Raw genomic sequence first — 23,230 nt, 5'->3', positions numbered from 1 at the left:
TTCCACCACAGGAGATAGAGACACTTTGGACCAAAATACGCAGAAGTCCATAAAAAAACGCATTCATACCGCAAGACAATCGCAAGGGTGACATTTAGACATTGTCCTCTAACTAGTACCAATAAGCCCCAGAGACACTCCTATATTCTAATAGGAATACAATGGTATGCATTTATACATAATAATGACCGACACTTTTTCTTGAAGTTAGTGATTCGTTCACAACATATCTTAGATAACTCACTCTACTATCAATATAAGATCAAGCTAAAGTGCACTATTCCTATACACTGAGTGCAAGCCAACATTAAAGTATACTATTTGCCAATACTCAATATCCTCCTGGAACAAAGACATATTCCTATAGCCATGTATATCGCTTTATCCTATATCGAGAGATATCTGGAGATCATATTATATTTTGTAATATCTTAACAGCTATTTTGTTGGTGTTGCTATTATTATACCTTCTATGAGAACATTATGAATATGTAGCTATTTGTCATTAATGCAAAATACGTAGTGAAAAATAAAACATAGAAACTCCACTACAGGTGATGGAGACACCCTGGACCAAAAAACGCATTAGTCCATGAAAAGACACATCCATACCGCAAGAGAATCACAATGACAAATTATTATCGAATCCAGTCCATTTCTTCCAGGCAGTCTGGAGAGGACACGTATAAAACCCGGCTACTTACAGAGACCGAGCAGAGCCACTGAGGAAGGAGACAGTAATAGTCCCCGAAACGCGTCTGGCGTAGACAAGACACTAGGTCATTGGATTGAATAGCTGGGCACATGTCGGTAAATACCGACTGAGTTATTCATAAGTGAAGCGCTTCATTAAAAGGGACCCATCAGCGGAAACCCGGTACCGACATTCCGATAGGAATAGGCATACAGCCGACTTACCAGTAAGCACTGGGGCTCCAGAGACTCTGAGACACGTAGGACGCCCAAGGGATTCTACCGACAGTGCAACAAGCCGAATTACCGGGACCGCGAACGTAACAGCTTGATACAGCTACAACTTAGCAGAGGATTAAAGATCCGATATACAACTTAAGTGAAAGATCCCTGTATTGGATAAAGCAGTAGGTAAGCTTACCATCTCAGCCATAGCACGTGGGACGCCACGAATGGAAGCTGAAACGTGAGTACCATCTCCATATACTGAGGGCTGACCAAACTGCTTTAATAGTAACCATCTGCTGTATAACACATACAGAGCAATATACCGACGATATATCCAAAAGTGTCATTTTTCATAAGATCTGTCCACTGCCACGAGCTATATGTAATGCAATGGTGGAATAAAAAAAGACTGGTATCCTCTAATAGTCCTGGGATCGCACAGTGGTCTTAGGATCGCTATTGGCGCATTGTTGGGAATTTATGAACTTTACTATATGCTATACAGGAAAACCTATGGATATTACCTACAAGTCTTTTTACTGCACCAGAGGCTTTTTCAACACAAAATTGACCAGGCTACGTATACTTTGGAGCCATTTGTACTTATCTTGCTCTTAGAAATTGTGTGATATATCTCCCATATCGTGCTAATACTTTGGATTTTATTCCTGTATGTGATTCTGGATAGGAGGAAGCCAATTATCCATCCATATTTTATATACATATTTTTATTTTATTTTATCTATTCATTTTTTATTTTTAACGCTTTGTTTATAACTTATACATGCTATATAGGACCCATCTTGGAAATGCCATGCTCAGATAGGGTCATCCAGTATCTATATACCATTGTGTGATTATCTTAATACATTTTTTGCAATTGATAAACTTTATATATGTGATTCCATCTATCAGAGTGCCCATCCACTTTTATAAATTTCTTCTACTTGGTGAGCAGGGTGTCGCACTAGTTTGGAGCACCTACACATCACCAGGAAGAAGGTGAGCCGTCCTTTACCTTCTGTCTTTTAAAGGAAGAGGTTACCTATGGGTGCAGAGATCGAGGTAGAGGTTACTTATAGGTGCAGGGGTCAAGGTAGAGGTTACCTATGGGTACAGGGGTCAAGGTAGTGGTTACTTGTGGTTGCAGAGGTTATCTATGGGCACAGGGGTCATACTATAAGAGAAGATATCTAGAAATATGTCTTCTTATATGTTTGTATACATTTTTTGGCCAATAATTCCAAATTTCAGATGTAGCAGAGCCAAAAGGAAAGCTCAGCCATTGAAATACGTACTCCAGCTTGTGTGGTATACACATGCTGTTGACGGATCTTATGATAATCATGTCCATCACAGAGGTCATTCATGTCTGTAGTACTAGAGTGGAATGACAGAGACAATTACTCTGTATGTAGTAAATGCTTGTATTCCCCATAAACCAACATTTTTGGAGCATCTTTTATCTGCATTATGGCCTTCCTCTATTATCCATCCTGGAAATAAATTGACTGGGTGCTATTAATCCCCTTGTTAAAAAGGTATGTCCCTGTGACGAGACCAATCTCGCCACATTGCATTGGAGAAGCCTGGTTGCCCGCCTGCTTCCTTTAGACTATGGCCCATTGTGGAAACGCTTGATTTTCCCCTGCAAAGACTATGTGAAAGACTTTGGCTCCATGGCGATTCTACTGTATTCGTTTAGTCTGAGTGCCATTCACCTAATAATATGCGCTCAGATCTGAGCTATCTGGGGATATGTTAAATGTCTATGTTTTATGCAATAGCTGCACAGTTAAATACTTTTATGTCTTTTGCTACCATGTGGCTAATGGAGTTTTGCCTCTGCCCTTGGAGATAAATTGGATTCCTTCCCAATTGTCTCCAGGACAGAAGACATTGCGTAACACTGTGTATTCTCCTGCCTGTGATAATTACATTAACCCATTGTGTAAGGTAATTGTATCACAGGCAGAGGGGAGGATTTTGTGTAGGAGTGTCTGATTGTATTGTACGTGGTTACTGGTTGTTTTACAAAACCCTGTGGGTGGTACTAATGTGTAAGAATGTGTATATAAGAACAATAAGCACACAGCTCTGGCTGTCCACTGCTTGACCCTCAACACAGAGCCTCGTCTCGTTCTTGGGTGGATTCACTGTATGCTGTTAGAGACTGATTGCTAGGAGTTTAAGCCGCTTGGGTGCGTTTCCTGTTCGTCTGCTAGCAGCTATTCGTGAGGTTCCGTTCGGGAGTTTGGTGTGCTATGCTGTATTCCGTTCGGGAGTTTGGAGCATTCCCTTGTATGCGTTCGGGAGTTTGGTGTTCTGTAAGCAGCTGTGCCTGTAAATCTGGAAGGGGAAGATCGCCTAAACGGTTTTAACCCCTTTTATGCCCGGGGTGCCGTAACAATTGGTGGCCAGCGACGGGATGGTTCTCACAGCCCAGAAGGACAGCTACAAAGTAGCATCATTCCCTGGAATTACAATTTGAGGGCAACGCATGTCCCAGTACAGCGACCGTGATGGCAGCAGGATGGAACCAGCAATGGCATATGATGAGGAAGACCTGGATGGCCGGGATGCATTAAGGAAAGGCATATGGTACCAGGCCCTGGATAATGTACAATACCAGCGAGGCGAGAGTCTCCCTAGTGAAGAGCAGCGATTGCAGAAGCAAGTGGTCCTGCGGATGCCCTTCCTGGGAATGCAGCCCCTGTAGGTATGGGTGAAGGAACTAGAGCACCGGGTATGGCAGGAGCTATGGCTAGAGGATGCCTACTAGGCGCTCTGGTGGTATATGGCACAGTATATACCCTGGACAGCTGAGCATGACAAGCCAGAGGGAGAGGAGTTTGATGGTCCTGGCTTGTTATGGGAGTCCTTTGCAGAGCCTGACTTCGGGAGCCCTGCACAGTCCAGACTTCAGGACATTTTCTACGAGAGGGAGGCTAGGCAGGATTGGGATGACCCCCATGAGGTAGAGAAAGATCTGGCTCACCTAGCAACCCTGGAGTGGGAACTGGAGCAGGACTACCGAGATCTCTTCCACTCCATTGGGAAGGCTCAGAAGGACAGCAAGATGACAGACCCGGATCCAGACCCATTCAGCTGGGCAGATATTGTGGAGTGTTACTGGGAAGAACCCCAGGTGGCCGGTGGAGATGGGACAGAGGTCTCTCCACCAGTCCTGCAGGGAATTGGGCGCCCAGTCTCCATTCCCCAGTGGCAGGCTGAGTTACAGGGGGCAGAGACAGTCGGTCCTGTCCCCCAGCGGCAGAGTGTCCTACAGGGAATAGAGAGCCCAGTCTCCTTTCCCCAGCAACAGTACACTGTATTGGGAGCGGAGACAGTTGGTCTCCCTCCCTAGAGGCTGGAAGTATGTATGGGAGAGGAGCTTGTTACCCCCTCTCCCTATTGTCTCCATTACCCAGCGGCCGTGTGATTTACAGGGAATTGGGAGCACAGTCTCCATTCCCCAGCGGCAGTTTAACGCACCAGGGGGAGACAGTAAGCCCCACAACAGTGCAGATGGGACCGTTGTCTCTGCACTCACAGCACATGGGGTAGGGACAGTCGGTCCTGTCCCCCAGCAACAGGGCTGTTTAGCCAAAGGGGAGACAGTCGGTCTCCCCCCACAGCAGCATGTGGTCTATCTAAAGGGGAGACAGTCGGTCTCTCCCTACAACAGCAGAGCTGTGTATCTAAAGGGGAGACAGTCGGTCTCCCCCTCCAACAACCAGTCTCCAAAAAGGCTTCTTCCGTGGTAGCGCTGGCACCAGGGCAAAGTACCACTGGTCTCTGCCCACTCAGCAACCCACCAAGGCAGTCTACCAGTCCCCCACACAGCCGTAGTGAGGGACATGGACAGGTTTCTTTCTTGCTCAGGTGTAGTAACCATTTATTGTGGGTGGGCTGTACGGCTGTTTTGTGGGCGGGGTGCTGGACTAACAAGGGCACTGACTGGCAGGAAGTGAGATACCCTGTTAGTCTGTTTGGAAAAGGGGAGAGATGTAACGAGACCAATCTCGCCACATTGCATTGGAGAAGCCTGGTTGCCCGCCTTCTTCCTTTAGACTATATGGCCCATTGTAGAAACGCTTGATTTTCCCCTGCAAAAACTATGTGAAAGACTTTGGCTCCATGGTGATTCTACTGTATTCGTTTAGTCTGAGTGCCATTCACCTAATAATATGCGCTCAGACCTAAGCTATCTGGGGATATGTTAAATGTCTATGTTTTATGCAATAGCTGCACAGCTAAATATGTGTATGTCTTTTATTGTCTTTTGCTACCATGTGTCCCGGATGATGTTGCAGATAGCTGGAAGTTATGAATAAACGTCCAACTGGCTTGATCCAAAACTAAGGAGCATATAGGTGACCCCTATAAAACCCTAAGAGCTCACCCTGACTGCTAAGCACATACAAGGGTCTCAAAGGTAGATGATTCTATGCCCACGTACCTAAGACTGTGTGACACCTGAAAACCCTATAATAGTGAGGGGACACGACCACCGGCTCCCTGCACTTCATACGAAGGGAGTCAGGGTCACCTAGAATCAAGTCAGCAAGGAAACACAATACATGAAAGGACTTATCTGAACAAGCAGCAGCAGAAGCCTCCAGCAGTGAACACTTCAATCCAGAAAGTAGTATAAACCGTAAAGTGAGACAGTATGGGAGGGAATATAAAGGAAAGAGGATTAGTCTAAATAGGTGACGCCTGGGAGAAGGAAATGAGATGAGAAAGTTAAACCAAAACAAAGAACATCATGCAAGAGGTAGAGAAGGACGTCTGTCAGACATTCTCACAGAACTGGCGGTGACAGTACCCCTCCCTCTACGGGTGGACTCCGGACACTCAGAATTCACCTTCTCAGGATGAGACCTATGGAAAGCTTTGATGAGACGAGTGGCCTTAATGTCCGCCACTGGGACCCGCATCCTCTCCTCAGGACCATAACCCTCCCAATGGACAAGGTATTAGAGAGAACCGCGAATAATGCGAGAATCCACAATCCTAGAGACCTGGAATTCAAGATTACCATCAACAAAAATCGGAGGAGGAGGCAAAGAGGAGGGTACAGTGGGTTGGACATAAGGTTTTAATAGGGACCTGTGAAAAACATTATGGATCTTCCAAGTCTGAGGAAGATCAAGACGGAAGGCAACGGGATTGATGACGGACAAGATCTTGTAAGGCCCAATAAACTTAGGACCCAACTTCCAGGAGGGAACCTTCAGTTTGATATTCTTTGTAGACAACCACACCAGATCACCCACATTCAGGTCTGGACCAGGCACACGTCTCTTATCCGCCACACGCTTATATCTCTCACTCATCCTCTTCAGATTACCCTGAATCTTTTGCCAAATAAATGACAAAGACGAGGAAAATCTCTCCTCATCAGGTAAACCAGAAGACCCCTCTCCAGAGAATGTCCCAAACTGTGGATGAAACCCATATGCACCAAAAAATGGTGACTTATCAGAGGACTCCTGGCGACGGTTATTTAAAGCAAACTCAGCAAGGGACAAAAAAGAATACCAATCCTCCTGATTCTCCGCCACAAAACAGCGCAGATATGTCTCCAGATTCTGATTGACGCGTTCGGTCTGACCATTCGACTGCGGGTGAAAAGCAGAAGAAAATGACAACTGAATCCCCAAGCGAGAACAGAAGGCCTTCCAGAATCTGGAAACAAATTGCGTGCCCCTATCAGAAACAATGTCTGAAGGAATGCCATGCAATTTAACAATGTGATCAACAAATGCTTGCGCCAACGTCTTAGCATTGGGTAACCCAGGAAAGGGAATGAAATGCGCCATTTTGCTAAAACGGTCCACTACCACCAGAATCACAGTCTTCCCCGAGGAACGAGGCAGGTCCGTAATGAAGTCCATGGACAGATGCGTCCAAGGACTGGAAGGAATGGGTAACGGGAGGAGAGAACCCGATGGCCGTGAATGAGGGACCTTGGCACGAGCGCAGGTCTCGCAGGCTGCCACAAAACCCTCAACCGTCTTACAAAGAGGCGGCCACCAGAATCTCCGAGCAATGAGATCTACGGTGGCTCTACTTCCCGGGTGCCCAGCAAGGACAGTATCGTGGTGCTCCTTAAAAACCTTGTGTCGTAAAGCGAGAGGCACAAACAACCTCCCAGGAGGACAAAGATCAGGAGCCTCTGCCTGGGCTGCCTGAACCTCTGCCTCCAAATCAGGATAAAGAGCAGAGACGACCACCCCTTCAGCCAAAATGGGACCCGGGTCTTCAAAGTTCCCCCCTCCCGGAAAACAATGTGACAGGGCATCCGCCTTCACATTTTTAACCCCAGGGCGGAACGTGACAACAAAATTAAACCTAGAAAAGAACAAAGACCATCTGGCCTGTCTCGGGTTCAGACGCTTGGCTGATTCCAAGTAGGCCAGATTCTTATGGTCGGTAAACACGGTAATAGGGTGTCTGGCTCCCTCTAGCCAATGGCGCCATTCCTCAAAAGCTAATTTGATGGCCAACAACTCCCTATCTCCCACATCGTAATTTCTCTCTGCAGAGGAGAGTTTCCTTGAGAAAAAGGCACACGGTCGCCATTTGGCAGGAGAGGGACCCTGAGATAAGACCGCACCCACACCCACCTCAGAAGCGTCCACCTCAACAATAAAAGGTAGAGAGACATCAGGTTGTACCAAAATGGGAGCGGAAGCAAAACTCTCTTTGATACTAGAAAAGGCCTTAAGCGCATCTACCGACCAGGAGGAAAAATCTACCCCCTTTTTAGTCATATCAGTGAGTGGCTTAACAACACAGGAATAATTCAAAATGAACTTTCTGTAATAATTGGCAAAACCCAAAAACCGCATCAGCGCCTTCTGATTCTCAGGAAGCTCCCAATCAAGCACAGCGCGGACCTTCTCAGGGTCCATGCGAAAACCAGAAGCGGAGAGAAGAAAACCAAGAAATTGAATCTCCGGAACCGCAAACACACATTTTTCCAGTTTAGCGTACAATTTATTCTCCTGCAGAATGAGCAAGACCTGACGTAGGTGGTCCCTATGAGTTTTGAAATCAGGAGAAAAAATCAAAATGTCATCTAGATACACCAGTACAAATTTCCCCATTAAATGATAAAAAATGCTGTTCACAAAATGTTGGAAGACGGCCGGAGCATTCATCAAACCAAAGGGCATAACCAAATTCTCGAAATGACCCTCAGGGGTATTGAAGGCCGTCTTCCATTCGTCCCCTTCCCTGACCCTGACTAGGTTGTATGCCCCTCTTAAATCCAACTTAGAAAAACTTTAGCCCCAACAATCTGGTTAAACAGGTCCGGGATCAGAGGAAGCGGATATGGGTCACAAATTGTGATACGGTTCAGCTCCCTGAAATCCAGACAAGGTCTTAAAGAACCATCTTTTTTCTTAACAAAAAAAAAAACAGCGGCAACAGGTGACTTCGAGGGTCGGATGTGTCCCTTTCTCAGGCTCTCAGAGATATAAGTACGCATAGCGACTCTTTCAGGTTGGGAGAGATTGTATAAACGTGATTTTGGCAGCTTGGCGCCTGGGATGAGATTAATAGGGCAATCGTACTCCCGGTGAGGGGGCAGCTCCTGGACACCACTCTCGGAAAACACATCCGAAAATTCAGAGAGAAAAGATGGTACAGTCTTGGTAGAAACCTCTGAAAGAGACGCCGTGAGGCAATTCTCTCTGCAAAAGTCACTCCAACCATTTATTTGCCTTGCTTGCCAATCAATGGTGGGGTTATGTTTAGTGAGCCAGGGTAGCCCCAACACTAGAGGAGTAGGTAATCCGCTTAGGACTGAAACATGACATATCCTCAACATGAGCATCACCCACAGTCAAACGGATATTGTGAACTATGCCCTTTAACGATCTTTGAGAAAGTGGAGCGGAATCGATAGCAAAAACAGGTATATCCTTTTCCAAAGTGCATACCTGGAAACCATGCGTTATAGCAAATTGATTATCAATGAGATTGACAGCTGCTCCACTATCTACAAAAATCTCACAAACAATGTTGTTGCTGTCTAGCGCCACCCTGGCAGGTAGGAGAAAACGGGAACTACAAGCAAACGGCAAACCTTCAATTTCCGCATCAACCTTGCCAATAGTAGCAAATGGAAAGTTTTTTGAGGTTTTTTTTTTTGTTTCTTTTTTATTACCCTCAGAAAACTCCATGAATCTCCTAGAGGGGCAAACATTAGCCAAATGATTTACCCCCACAACAGAAACAAACCCTCCTCTGATAGCTGAATCCTCTACTATCAGAGGAAAGCAAACCCATCTGCATGGCCTCCTGCTCAGAGGGGATACTGAGACCCCTGCGTACTGAATGAGACAGCCGCACTGTCCTTGGGCTGAATATGACAGGAAGGAGTGGTCTCTCCTCTCTCTCTAAGATGCCTGTCAATACGAACAGCTAGAGACATGGCAGACTCCAACGAGGCAGGTCTCTCATGAAAAGCAAATGCATCTTTCAATCCCTACAAAAGACCATGGTAAAATTGACTTCGGAGTGCAGCATCATTCCAACCAGTATCAGCTGCCCATCTCCGAAATTCAGAACAATATATCTCTGTGGAGTGTTTACCCTGGCATAAAAGATGCAGTTTAGATTCAGCCAGAGCAATAGGATCCGGGTCATCATATATCTGCCCCAGGGTTACAAAAAATTCATCCACCGATCGGAGGGGCTTTGCCCCCACCGGCAGCAAAAAGGACCCAGACTGAGCGTTATCCCTGAGCAGCGAGATGATGATCCCCACCCTCTGCTCCTCATCACCAGGGGAATGGGGAAGTAGGCGAAAATGAAGTTTGCAAGCCTCTCTAAAGCGAACAAAATTCTCACTACCCCTGGAGAACGTATCCAGAAGCGAGATCTTAGGCTTAGAACAAACTCCATGAACGCAAGCAGAACCTGAAACTGAGACAGTTTTACAGAGATCTGCTACCTCCAGTGAAAGACCTTGCATGCGGTCATTCAAGGCTGAAACCGGATCCATGCTTAAGACGGTAATGGCGGTTTATAATGTCACGGATGATGTTGCAGATAGCTGGAAGTTATGAATAAACGTCCGACTGGCTTGATCCCAAACTAAGGAGCATATACAGACGTGGACAAAATTGTTGGTACCCTTTGGTCAATGAAAGAAAAAGTCACAATGGTCACAGAAATAACTTTAATCTGACAAAAGTAATAATAAATTAAAATTCTATAAATGTTAACCAATGAAAGTCAGACATTGTTTTTCAACCATGCTTCAACAGAATTATGTAAAAAAATAAACTCATGAAACAGGCATGGACAAAAATGATGGTACCCCTAACTTAATATTTTGTTGCGCAACCTTTTGAGGCAATCACTGCAATCAAACGCTTCCTGTAACTGTCAATGAGACATCTGCACCTCTCAGCAGGTATTTTGGCCCACTCCTCATGAGCAAACTGCTCCAGTTGTGTCCGGTTTGAAGGGTGCCTTTTCCAGACTGCATGTTTCAGCTCCTTCCAAAGATGCTCAATAGGATTGAGGTCAGGGCTCATAGAAGGCCACTTTAGAATAGTCCAATTTTTTCCTCTTAGCCATTCTTGGGTGTTTTTAGCGGTGTGTTTTGGGTCATTGTCCTGTTGCAAGACCCATGACCTGCGACTGAGACCAAGCTTTCTGACACTGGCTAGTACATTTCTCTCTAGAATTCCTTGATAGTCTTGAGATTTCATTGTACCCTGCACAGATTCAAGACACCCTGTGCCAGACGCAGCAAAGCAGCCCCAGAACATAACAGAGCCTCCTCCATGTTTCACAGTAGGGACAGTGTTCTTTTCTTGATATGCTTCATTTTTTCGTCTGTGAACATACAGCTGATGTGCCTTGGCAAAAACTTCGATTTTTGTCTCATCTGTCCACAGGACATTCTCCCAGAAGCTTTGTGGCTTGTCAACATGTAGTTTGGCATATTCCAGTCTTGCTTTTTTATGATTCGTTTTCAACAATGGTGTCCTCCTTGGTCGTCTCCCATGTAGTCCACTTTGGCTCAAACAACGACGGATGGTGCGATCTGACACTGATGTTCCTTGAGCATGAAGTTCACCTTGAATCTCTTTAGAAGTCTTTCTAGGCTCTTTTGTTACCATTCGGATTATCCGTCTCTTAGATTTGTCATCAATTTTCCTCCTGCGGCCACGTCCAGGGAGGTTGGCTACAGTCCCATGGATCTTAAACTTATGAATAATATGTGCAACTGTACTCACAGGAACATCTAGTTGCTTGGAGATGGTCTTATAGCCTTTACCTTTAACATGCTTGTCTATAATTTTCTTTCTGATCTCTTGAGACAGCTCTTTCCTTTGCTTCCTCTGGTCCATGTCGAGTGTGGTACACACCATATCACCAAACAACACAGTGATTACCTGGAGCCATATATATAGGCCCAATGGCTGATTACAAGGTTGTAGACACCTGTGATGCTAATTAGTGGACACACCTTGAATTAACATGTCCCTTTGGTCACATTATGTTCTGTGTTTTCTAGGGGTACCATCATTTTTGTCCATGCCTGTTTCATGAGTTTATTTTTTTACATAATTCTGTTGAAGCATGGTTGAAAAACAATGTCTGACTTTCATTGGTTAACATTTATAGAATTTTAATTTATTATTACTTTTGTCAGATTAAAGTTATTTCTGTGACCATTGTGACTTTTTCTTTCATTGACCAAAGGGTACCAACAATTTTGTCCACGTCTGTATTTGACCCCTATAAAACCCTAAGAGCTCACCCTGACTGCTAAGCACATACAAGGGTCTCAAAGGTAGACGATTGTATGCCCACGTACCTAAGACTGTGTGACAACTGAAAACCCTATAATAGTGAGGGGACACGACCACCGTCTCCCTGCAATTCATACGGAGGGAGTCAGGGTCACCTAGAATCAAGCCAGCAAGGAAACACAATACATGAAAGGACTTATCTGAACAAGCAGCAGCAGAAGCCTCCAGCAGTGAACACTTCAATCCAGGTAGTATAAACCGCAAAGTGAGGCAGTATGGGAGGGAATATAAAGGAAAGAGGATTAGTCTAAATAGGTGACACCTAGGAGAAGGAAATGAGATGAGAAAGTGAAACCAAAACAAAGAACATCATGCAAGAGGTAGAGAAGGACGTCTGTCAGACCTTCTCACAGAACTGGCGGTTCCACCATGTGGCTAGGGGAGTTTTGCCTCTGCCCTTGGAGATAAATTGGATTACTTCCCAATTGTCTCCAGGACAGAAGACCTTGTGTAAAGCTGTGTATTCTCCTGCCTGTGATAATTACATTAACCCATTGTGTAAGGTAATTGTATCACAGGCAGAGGGGAGGATTTTGTGTGGGAGTGTCTGAGTGTATTGTACGGGGTTACTGGTTGTTTTACAAAACCCTGTGGGTGGTACTAATGTGTAAGAATGTGTATATAAGAACAATAAACACACAGCTCTGGCTGACCACTGCTTGACCCTCAACACAGAGCTTTGTCTCGTTCTTGGGGGATTTACTGTATGCTGTTAGAGACTGATTGCTAGGAGTGTAAGCCGCTTCGGTGCGTTTCCTGTTCGTCTGCTAGCAGCTATTCGGGAGTTTCCGTTCGGGAGTTTGGTGTGCTATGCTGTATTCCGTTCGGGAGTTTGGGGCATTCCCTTGTATGCCGTTCGGGAGTTTGGTGTTCAGTAAGTAGCTGTGCCTGTAGCTCTGGAAGGGGAAGATCGCCTAAACGGTTTTAACCCCTTTTATGCCCGGGGTGCCATAACAGTCCCTATATAATCTACAGTACTGATTGGACAGTGTGAAACTCCTAACTAGTAACATTAATTTGAAGGAGAAATAATAGAGGAGCGTCACAATAAAAAGCTAAAAAAGAAAGATGCACCAGAATTTTTGTTTTGTGACATTTGCTGATATAGACCGGTCCGGAGAGCAAGGGTGTTCTGTAACTTTTTATTTTATATTATAGGAGAAAACTTCCAGCAGTACAATCTTCCTCGTGAGTGCATCCAAAGCTTCTTCCACTCTCACAAATGCTTCGTATTTGACCAACCAACCTCTACGAGAAACCTGCATCTTCTGGACGAGCTGAAGGAGAGCGAACTAGAGGAGGAGTTTATGGAGCAAGCAGCGAAATTCTATGAGCATATAATGAGGAACAGCAGGGTGAAAGCTCTGACCGGGGGAATAACAGTCACCGGGAAAAGTAAGTGCACCCCCAAAGTTACCTACTAACAGAGTTTATAAGGCTGAAAAAAGCCTCCGTCCATCCACTTCGGCCTGTTATCCTGCAAGTTGATCCAGAGGAAGGCAAAAAAAAAAACTGTGAGATAGAAGCCAATTTTCCTCAGTTTAGGGGGAAAAAATCCATCCCGAATCCAATCAGAATAACTCCCTGGATCAACGACCCCTCTCTAGTAGCTATAGCCTGTAATATTATTACACTCCAGAAATACATCCAGGTCCCTCCTGAACTCCTTTATTCTACTCACCATCACCACCTCCTCAGGCAGAGAGCTCCATAGTCTCACTGCTCTTACCGTAAAGAGTCCATAGTCTCACTGCTCTTACAGTAAAGAGTCCTCTGCTACGTCTGTGTACAAACCTTCTTTCCCATAGATGTAGATTATACAGCCACCACTAGGGGGAGCTCACTACATACAGATTATACAGTCACCACTAGAGGGAGTTCACTACATACAGATTATACAGCCACCACTAGAGGGAGCTCACTACATACAGATTATACAGCCACCACTAGGGGGATCTCACTACATACAGATTATACAGCCACCACTAGGGGGATCTCACTACATACAGATTATACAGCCACTACTAGAGGGAGATCACTACGTACTGATTATACAGCCACCACTAGAGGGAGCTCACTACATACAGATTATACAGTCACCACTAGGGGGATCTCACTACATACAGATTATACAGCCACCACTAGGGGGATCTCACTACATACAGATTATACAGCCACTACTAGAGGGAGATCACTACGTACTGATTATACAGTCACCACTAGAGGGAGCTTATTACATACAGATTACACAGTCACCACTAGGGGGAGCTCATTACATACAGATTACACAGTCACTACTAGGGGGAGCTCACTACATACAGATTATACAGTCACCACTAGATGGAGGTCACTACATACAGATTATACAGTCACCACTAGAGGGAGCTCATTACATACAGATTACACAGTCACCACTAGAGGGAGCTCACTACATACAGATTATACAGCCACCACTAGAGGGAGCTCACTACATACAGATTATACAGCCACCACTAGAGGGAGCTCACTACATACAGATTATACAGCCACCACTAGAGGGAGCTCACTACATACAGATTATACAGTCACCACTAGATGGAGGTCACTACATACAGATTATACAGTCACCACTAGAGGGAGCTCATTACATACAGATTATACAGCCACCACTAGAGGGAGCTCCCTACATCCAGATTATACAGAGCAATAATGCTCTGTTTCTCCTCGGCTGGGGTCATCTCCACATTAATGCTCTGTTCTTCCCCTGCCAGGGGTCCTCTCTACATTAATGCTCTGTTCCCCTTCTGCCGTGGTCATCTCCACATTAATGCTCTGTTCCTCCTCTGCTAGGGGTCATCTCCACACTAATGCTCTGTTCCTCCTCTACCAGGGGTCATCTCAACATTAATGCTCTGTCTCTTCTCTGCCAGGGTCATCTTCACTTTAGGGTGCATTCACACAACCGTATAAATGGATCCGCATCCGTTCCGCAATTTTGCGGAACGGGTGCTGACCATTTCAGTTCAATGGGGCCGCAAAATATGCGGACAGCACACAGTGTGCTGTCCGCATCCGTTGTTCCGTTCCGCGGCCCTGCAAAAAATATGGAGCATGTCCTATTCTTGTCTGCGGTTGCGGACATGAATAGGCATTCTCTATATAGCGCCGGCCATCTGCAGTCAGCAAAATGCGGACCACAAAACACTTATGGTCGTGTGAATGCACCCTTAATGCTCTGTTCCTCCTCTGCTGGGGTCATTTTCACATTAATGCTCTGTTCCTCCTCTGCCGGGAGTAATCTCCACAATAATGCTTACTTCATCCTCTGCTGGGGTTACCTCCACATTAATACTCTGTTCCTCACCTGCCAGGGGTTATCTCCACATTAATGCTCTGTTCCTCCTATTCTATGGTTATCTCCACACTAATGCTCTGTTCCTCCTCTGCCAGGAGTCATCTTCACATTAATGCTCTGTTCCTTCTCTACCAGGGGTCATCTCCACACTAATGCTCTGTTACTTCTCTGCCGTGGGTTATCTCCACACTAATGCTCTGTTCTTCCTATTCCATGGTTATCTCCACACTAATGCTCTGTTCATCCTCTACCGGGGGTCATCTCCACACTAATCCTCTGTTCCTTCTCTACCAGGGGTCATCTCCACACTAATGCTCTGTTCCTTCTCTGCCGGGGGTCATCTCCACACTAATGCTCTGTTCCTTCTCTGCCGGGGGTCATCTCCACACTAATGCTCTGTTCCTCCTCTGCCGGGGGTCATCTCCACACTAATGCTCTGTTCCTCCTCTGCCGGGGGTCATCTCCACACTAATGCTCTGTTCCTTCTCTGCCGGGGGTCATCTCCACACTAATGCTCTGTTCCTTCTCTGCCGGGGGTCATCTCCACACTAATGCTCTGTTCCTCCTCTGCAGTGCTCGGTAATCTTACATCCTTGTATGTGGACACCATTCGGAGAGGAGAGATTCCCAGCATGGAGAATGCGGTTCTGACTCTGGCCAAAATTGAAAATGCAGGAGCTTTACAAGACGCAATGTCCAAATATGAACATGAGATGGAGAGACGTCTCCCGAGGTTCCCTATCCAACAATTTTTTTTAATGAACCTGCATTCTTTATGTATGGAGAAAGCCATTAAAGTCTTTAAGGAACGATCAGTGAATGACCAGGACCAGACATATCTACAAGAGCTGAAGGTCAGATGTCCGGCCTAAAGAATTTATCTCTTATCTACCAATCACCAGAGTATGCGCCCTTTGGCTCCATCCATTGTCTATGGCACTGGTGTCTATAGCCGATAACAGGAATCTAGGCCACCGAGAACCTGCAGGAACATTGAGAGCCTAGTAACCACTACCTAAGGGCCTATGTCCTATTACTTCTCCAGGAGATAATTAGAGGTGTTCTCTAAAATTGTACTTTGAAGGGGCCGTCCAATCCCAATGCAATTCTACCAGCACTCCGTTCCTGTGCTTAGGGTCCTGCCCCTGCTGCTTCTGGTCTCCTGTGGACTGGAAGTGTGACATCCCATTCATTGTCACATTCAGTCATTCACTGGCCTCAGAGGTGATGTGGCCTGTGACCCCAGAGGCCACAGGGGACCAGAAGAAGCCGGGAGGCAACCCTCAGCGCCGGAACCGGTTGAATGTGAACTGGTGACTTTTTTTGTCTTCAGACTGAGCACTTTCAGGGCCAAACGTGAAATTGCTGTGGAGGTCAGACAACCCCCCAGCATTCAGTAGAGAAGAGCTAAAGACTGAGCCGTCAGGGAGCTCCGAGAATGGGAGAGAGCCTCAATGTCAAAACCTCTAAAAGCAGAACATGACATGGCCGATCCTTGTGTCCTCCAAAAGGCAGGGACCCACATGCCATGGATACCATAAGATACTGTACCAGCCACTCCTCGACTTGTTCTGTTACACATGAGGGGGTTGTTTCTCATGGACGTTCACATCACAACTGTAATTTACTTCTTACTGTTCCCACAGAATCAAATTGTCAAGAAAAATAAAGAATTTATAAAAATCAATGAAGATTTATCCAGGGAGGTCTGTAAGAATCTTCTCCAGACGCTCAGCCAGATCATGCAGATTAGGCTCCAACAGGGATGTTACTTCAGACGTGGAGGACACATGGCTTTCTTGATGGATAAGCACAATATCCTAGAGAATTATCAGAGAACGCCTGGAAAGGGAGTAAAGGTAACTACAACAATATCAGGTTGTGTGTCCATGTCAGGGTTGTCAGAGAACTTGTTCAGATGTGTCTGCAGAATCTACAGTAAGTACATACTAGGTGGACCCTGTGGTCTTCTTCTGCTGGTCATCCTTTATGCTCCTATGTGCTGCCTGTACTGACTTGGTAGAGCAGCTTGCCTGTTTCCTGTCCAACCTACATCTGGAGTGTAAATACTTACCTTTCAGTCCTGGTGCAGTGGTGCCAGTAGGACATTAAGGAGACAAGCTGTCCAAATAATTAGCTAGAAACCAGTCAAATACACAGAAACACATAGAATCCTGGTTTAGTGCAGTGAAGGTCATTGTCTACATCCCTGGTTGTCTAGGGCAGTGAGGTGGTTAATGTCTGTATGCCTAGTGGCCTGTTGTAGTAAGGGTGTTAGTGTCAGCATCCCTGGTGAGGCTGGGCAGCTATGTGGTTATTGTCAGTATCCCTAGTGGTCTAGGACAGTGAGAGAGGTAATTCCAGTATCCCTGGTGGTCTTGGGCAGTAAAGGGGTTGTCAGTATACCTGGTGGTCTAGGACAGTAAGGATTTTAATTCCTGCATACCTGCTGATCTAAGGTATTAAAGGGATAACTGTATGGATCTCTGGTGATCAATGGCAGAGCAACCCCAGCAGCCAGACCCACTGGGAAGGGGAGAGCAGAAGGTGGGATACAGAAACCTGGGACCAGTGAATGTAGCGGTGGCAGCCGCCTCTGTGAGATGTCACTGTAACAATCTATTTATGCAGCTCTTTATGTATCTGTTTCTGTATCACTGTGTCTATTGCTTTCTACTTACAGATTAGTAACTTTCATGTTTTTTTTCACATTATGAAGTCTCAGGAGGTTCTGGAAGATTTCATACATGAAAACCAGAACATTGAAGCTGCCGTCCTCCAGGCAGAGGAGAAGATCACTCAGGCAGATCAGTGGTTAGCAGGTAGATGGGCCTGTGGTTAATATCTAATGGTGTATGATGTGTTACCCCTCTGCAATATGCAGCTAATAGAGGAGGGGTCACCGCTTGGGACCCCACGTTACTCAACTTTATATGGAGATTGAAACTGGCCATTTTTTTAAGATGCAGAAATCACTTTATAATTCTTCTCTTTTGTCATCCAGAGTCCCATAACCAGGCCATGTGGGCAGAGTGGTGGAGGCAGCAGTCCATGATCAGGCAGAGCGCCAATCATCAGCAGTTTATAACCTCCCTCACAGGAGAGATGGAGCAGAACAGAATGAGGATGGCTCAAGAAAATAACTTCCTGATGACTCAGCAACTTCAGGTACAAAGAAGAAGCATCAGAACTGAGCTCTCCGGACCCCGGTCAAATGGTAAAGCTTTGCTGTCCTCTGCCAGTATAGCTTAAAAGGAACATGTCTTGAGGAATTAACCTCCAAACTATCCGACAGGGAAGTGTCACGGTCCCTCAGGTGACTTATGTCAGGAAATCAAGTAGATTGGCTGAGCGTGATGGAATCTAACAGCCTCCTTGATTTCTCTTGATTCAGTGTTGATAGGGTTAATAACCACTTCCCTTTTCTCAGCTGTTGCTCAGTGGTCATCACTTCTACCCTTTATAGTCTCACCCCACCCTTCTGACTATGCGGTTGATAGCTTCATTTGGGTTTGGCTGAGCTGGTGTGAGATCCTCTCTGGTGTTCCTGTTCTTCCATCTCTACTGAAGTTAAGTGTCGTGTTTGTTTGTATTTGTTATATTCCCTGTTGTTGTATCTGGGCCTGAGACAGAGACTTCCATTCGTCCATCTGGGGAGGAATGGGTTGTCTCTGGTTCTATACTTACTCCAGGGCCTTATAGGGAAATCAGGGCCTAGGTATACTTCTTATGAATATTCCTACCTTCAAGGTCTATTCATATTGATAGGTACTCAGGGTCCGGATTAGAGTTGTCTAGGAGGTGACCTGTTTCTTCCCTAGTTTCCTAGTTTCAATGATGTCCTTCTACTTTTTGGTAGGCCATTCAGAAAAACCACAATGCATGTTTTAATCCCATGCATGCATAGAGGTCACAGGGTGGAGCCGCTCCTCGGAGAAGTCATATTGGACAGTCCCCCTCCTGACATCCTCAGGCCAGGTATGTCATCACGACTCCTTTGATGCATGTGGGGAGGTGGATTGTGATGAAATACTTGACCTGTGGGATGTCAGTCAGGCCAGGAGGGCGACCGACCAAGGTGACTTCTCCAGAGAGCAGCTGCACCCTTCAAGCATCAAAGAGAAATCTGCCACCGTCCTGAATAACATGTAGGTGACGGTTTGGGTACCTAATTCCTCATGACCGGTTCGTTTAACCAAATAGAAAATAGGACCTCCCAACTCCACAAAAACGTCTACGGCGTGTGAGAAGCCTACTGCCACTGCGGTGCTTCACTGTTTTGGGTGCCTCGCAATTTTTCCTAATATAAGGATTGTGGAACGGCTGTACCAGAAGGAAGGAGAAGCAGATGAGCTCCACTGTGGTTGGATTTAGCAGTGGAGAGCCTTGTTCACACAGAGTCTACCAGTGGAGGTTACTTCAATCTGTGAGGTTTTTTATCCATTTCTAGTGTGGTCTAAATACACTTCTGTGGAGTTGCGTGGTGCGATTTCCAGTTAGTTTGGAATTCAGAGACTGACCCATCTCATTTAAGGACAAGCTGCACTTGCTATCTGATATCTGGGGATTGTTTTTATTTGTAGGTTCGTTTAACAATTGCAAACTGCAAAGCATAAACTGAACCCCCATTTCACGCGAGGACATCCTAGAATGCAAAATTCTTCTTTCATTAGAACAAACTAGCTTCCACTGAAACACAGAACCATCGATCCACACAATCAGGGACAGGATTTCACTTGCGTTTTCAGCCAGAGACAGGTGTGTGCTACCACTATGCAAAGACCAATGTAGCCAATAATACTGCCATACAGTGACCATATAATTGTCTGCTAACAGGTCCATACAGGTGCTGTGCAGATTATCGCTGCCTATACGAGAGAATACAGGGCTGATCAGATACCAGCAGGATACATAACAATCAAGTGGCTCACAAACAATAGCTTTTCTCATTGTAGTCAATTTTTTTCTTTCCATCTGCCCCACACCACCATGCCAAGTTCTCCTGATGACTGCAGAGTTTGATTCTGAGACATCTTTGAGCCTTTACTTCACAAATAAACTCAGACCCCAGACCAGGCCTCTGAATAAATACAGACCCCAGACCATAACCCTAAATAAATACAGACCAGAACTAGATATAGACCCCCAGACCAAAACCCTAAATAAATACAGACCCCAGACCAGAACCATAAATAGATATATACCTCAGACCAGAACCCTAAATACAGAACCCTGACCAAAACCCTAAAAAAATAGACCTCAGGCCAAAATCCTAAATAAATATTGACCTCAGACCAGAACCCTAAATGAATACAGACCCCAGACCAGAACCCTAAATGAATACAGACCCCAGACCAGAACCCTAAATGAATACAGACCCCAGACCAGAACCCTAAAAAGATATAGACCTCAGACCAGAACCCTAAAAAGATATAGACCAGAACCCTAAATAAATATGGACCTCAGACCAGAACCCTAAATAAACACAGACCCCAGACCAAAGCCCTAAATAAATACAGACCCCAGACCAAAGCCCTAAATAAATACAGACCCCAGACCATAACCCTAAATAAATACAGACCAGAACCAGAACTAGATATAGACCCCCAGACCAAAACCCTAAATAAATACAGACCCCAGACCAGAACCATAAATAGATATATACCTCAGACCAGAACCCTAAATACAGAACCCTGACCAAAACCCTAAAAAAATAGACCTCAGGCCAAAATCCTAAATAAATATTGACCTCAGACCAGAACCCTAAATGAATACAGACCCCAGACCAGAACCCTAAAAAGATATAGACCTCAGACCAGAACCCTAAAAAATTCAGACCAGAACCCTAAATAAATATGGACCTCAGACCAGAACCCTAAATAAACACAGACCCCAGACCAAAGCCCTAAATAAATACAGACCCCAGACCAAAGCCCTAAATAAATACAGACCCCAGACCAAAGCCCTAAATAAATACAGACCCCAGACCAAAGCCCTAAATAAATACAGACCCCAGACCAAAGCCCTAAATAAATACAGACCCTAGACCAAAGCCCTAAATAAATACAGACCCTAGATCAGAACCATAAATTGATACAGACTTCAGACCAGTCACCCTAAATTAATACAGATTCCAGACAAGACTATTATTCTAGACCAAAGACCAGACCACTAAGGTAATTCAGATCAAGCCCTAAAATGAATTTGGACCCCAGAAGAGACCTCTAAATTTATTCAGACTCCAGACCAGACTCCTAAATATATTCTGACCACAGACCAGACCCTAAAAAAACAGATCCCAGACCAGACCCCCTCCTTCAAACTCCCAGACCAGCTAGACAGCCCAGATCAGATAAAGGAAATACATCTAGCCTCCTTTATGCTGAGGTCTGTAGCCCTGAGCACTGCTGCACACAGGGGCCTAACCCCAACAGCTTTAGGACATTGTCCCATGATCTCATTGGTTGCTAACTGTGTGTTCTGATTTTTGTGGTTCAGGCTCAACATTCCAGATTGAGTTCATCACATCAACAATCCTTGGATGAAATGCAGGAGGAATTAAGAAGACAGAACTACCAGGGACAGTCGAGCAGTGGAGAAGGATGTATACTGTCCTAAAACCTGCTATTATGTCATAACGTATGCTTATGTTTCCCTTAACACAGTCACAAGAAAGCAATTCAGCCACCACTAAGGGGGAGCTCACTACATATAGCTCATATAGCCACCACTAGGGGGAGCTCACTAGATACGATTGTGTACAGTCACCATTTATCCAGCCACCACTAGTAGTAGTGTACTCAATGCTATAGAAATCTGTATACAGTGAACTCCTCCTTGTAGTGGGTACAGAATCATGGGCTCCATAGCAATTATGTGATTTATAGAAAGTACATTAGAGTTTAGGGACATTACTTTAAACCAGTCACCTCTCATACAGCTCACAGAATATAGGAATAAACTCCCAGTAGGGGACATAAACAACAAATCACTGAAAAGAAACCCTTAAAATTAAACTTTTACTGGATACAATTAAAATGAAAATATATAAATCCCCCAAACTGACACATATATGTGTACACAATACATCAACATAAAAAATATATATCCTGAGCCCACACAATGGATTGATGGGCAGGCACAATTAACAAGCACGAGCAATGGGATAATAATCAACTGCATATGGTATATAGCATTCTATTGCAGAAGACCACGGTTTTAACCAAGACTCACGGTTAGTTGATATCAGTCACTGGGTGCCAGGCAGTCCTCAGGGGTAGCAGCCAATAAATGGGGTGGGAAAGATAAATTCCCTAGGGTGACCCTAAAGGTATCCCTGCCTAAAAGCAGAGCACCTGTCCCAATAGGGGCGACCCCACTTATTGGTTGCTAAACTCTGACAAGCCCTGAATGTCCCTGGTAATATCTTGTCTTCCCGACACGTTTCCCCAGGTGGTGATATACACGTGGTTCATCAGGGGAAAGAAAACCTGCAGCAAGTATGAGATGAACAGATGCCGCAAGTCTCTAAATCATAAGGTCTGTTGGTAGATACATAATCTATGTAGGCACCAGGATAAAAAGTAGGGAAGTGTGCTAGTCCTATTTCCTGCAGGAAGGGTGGGGACAAGTTAGAGTCAGTCTAGCTTACCCTCTGCTAGGGGACAGGTGTGTAGGGGCACATCTCTGCTGGACGTGCCCACGCCAGCCAGAGCACCCTAAGCTCTGCTGGCAATGGAGGCCAAAGCCTAGAGCCTCAGGAGCCAGGAAGAAAGTGCCCTGGCCTAATCTAGAGACAGACTACAAAGAAAGAAGTGCAGCATACAGAAGAAGCTGAGTTATACAGCCAGCCAGCCTGTCAGTACAGCTGAGTCAGAGAGAGAGAAAAGCAGAATTGAGTTTGCCTGCCAGTTTTAATGCTAAAGCCTGCTGGAACCAAGACTAAGCCTGTAAACCGTGTTGGAGAACGTTTATTCAAGTAAAGCTGCAATTGAACTTCATCTCAAGGTCTGGACTCAAGTTATTATTTTATCCCTCAATTATTTCCCCTATTTTTTGCTTCGGAGCCAACGCCTGGGGTCCAGCTGTATCACGGTGGGAGCACTGTGACACATATAAAGGGACA

General features: G+C 45.3%; 1 protein-coding gene across 1 annotated transcript in view; it reads left to right on the top strand.

Annotated features, from left to right (window-relative positions):
• Positions 1–22,835, top strand: part of LOC122928906 (guanylate-binding protein 1-like) — a 74,658-nt gene extending 51,823 nt beyond the window's left edge. The window contains exons 5-10 of the mRNA XM_044282220.1: positions 12,930–13,166; positions 15,679–15,959; positions 16,752–16,964; positions 17,825–17,927; positions 18,110–18,273; positions 21,604–22,835. Of these exons, the coding sequence (XP_044138155.1) occupies positions 12,930–13,166; positions 15,679–15,959; positions 16,752–16,964; positions 17,825–17,927; positions 18,110–18,273; positions 21,604–21,723 (1,118 nt within the window). The 3' untranslated portion in view covers positions 21,724–22,835. The remainder of the gene's footprint in view (positions 1–12,929; positions 13,167–15,678; positions 15,960–16,751; positions 16,965–17,824; positions 17,928–18,109; positions 18,274–21,603) is intronic.
• Positions 22,836–23,230: the final 395 nt, after the last annotated feature.

Source organism: Bufo gargarizans, chromosome 2 (assembly GCF_014858855.1).
Source record: "Bufo gargarizans isolate SCDJY-AF-19 chromosome 2, ASM1485885v1, whole genome shotgun sequence".
NCBI classification, from domain to species: Eukaryota; Metazoa; Chordata; class Amphibia; order Anura; family Bufonidae; genus Bufo; species Bufo gargarizans.
The sequence above is the reverse complement of the archived record's forward strand: the minus strand, read 5'-3'. Positions and strand labels throughout refer to the sequence as shown.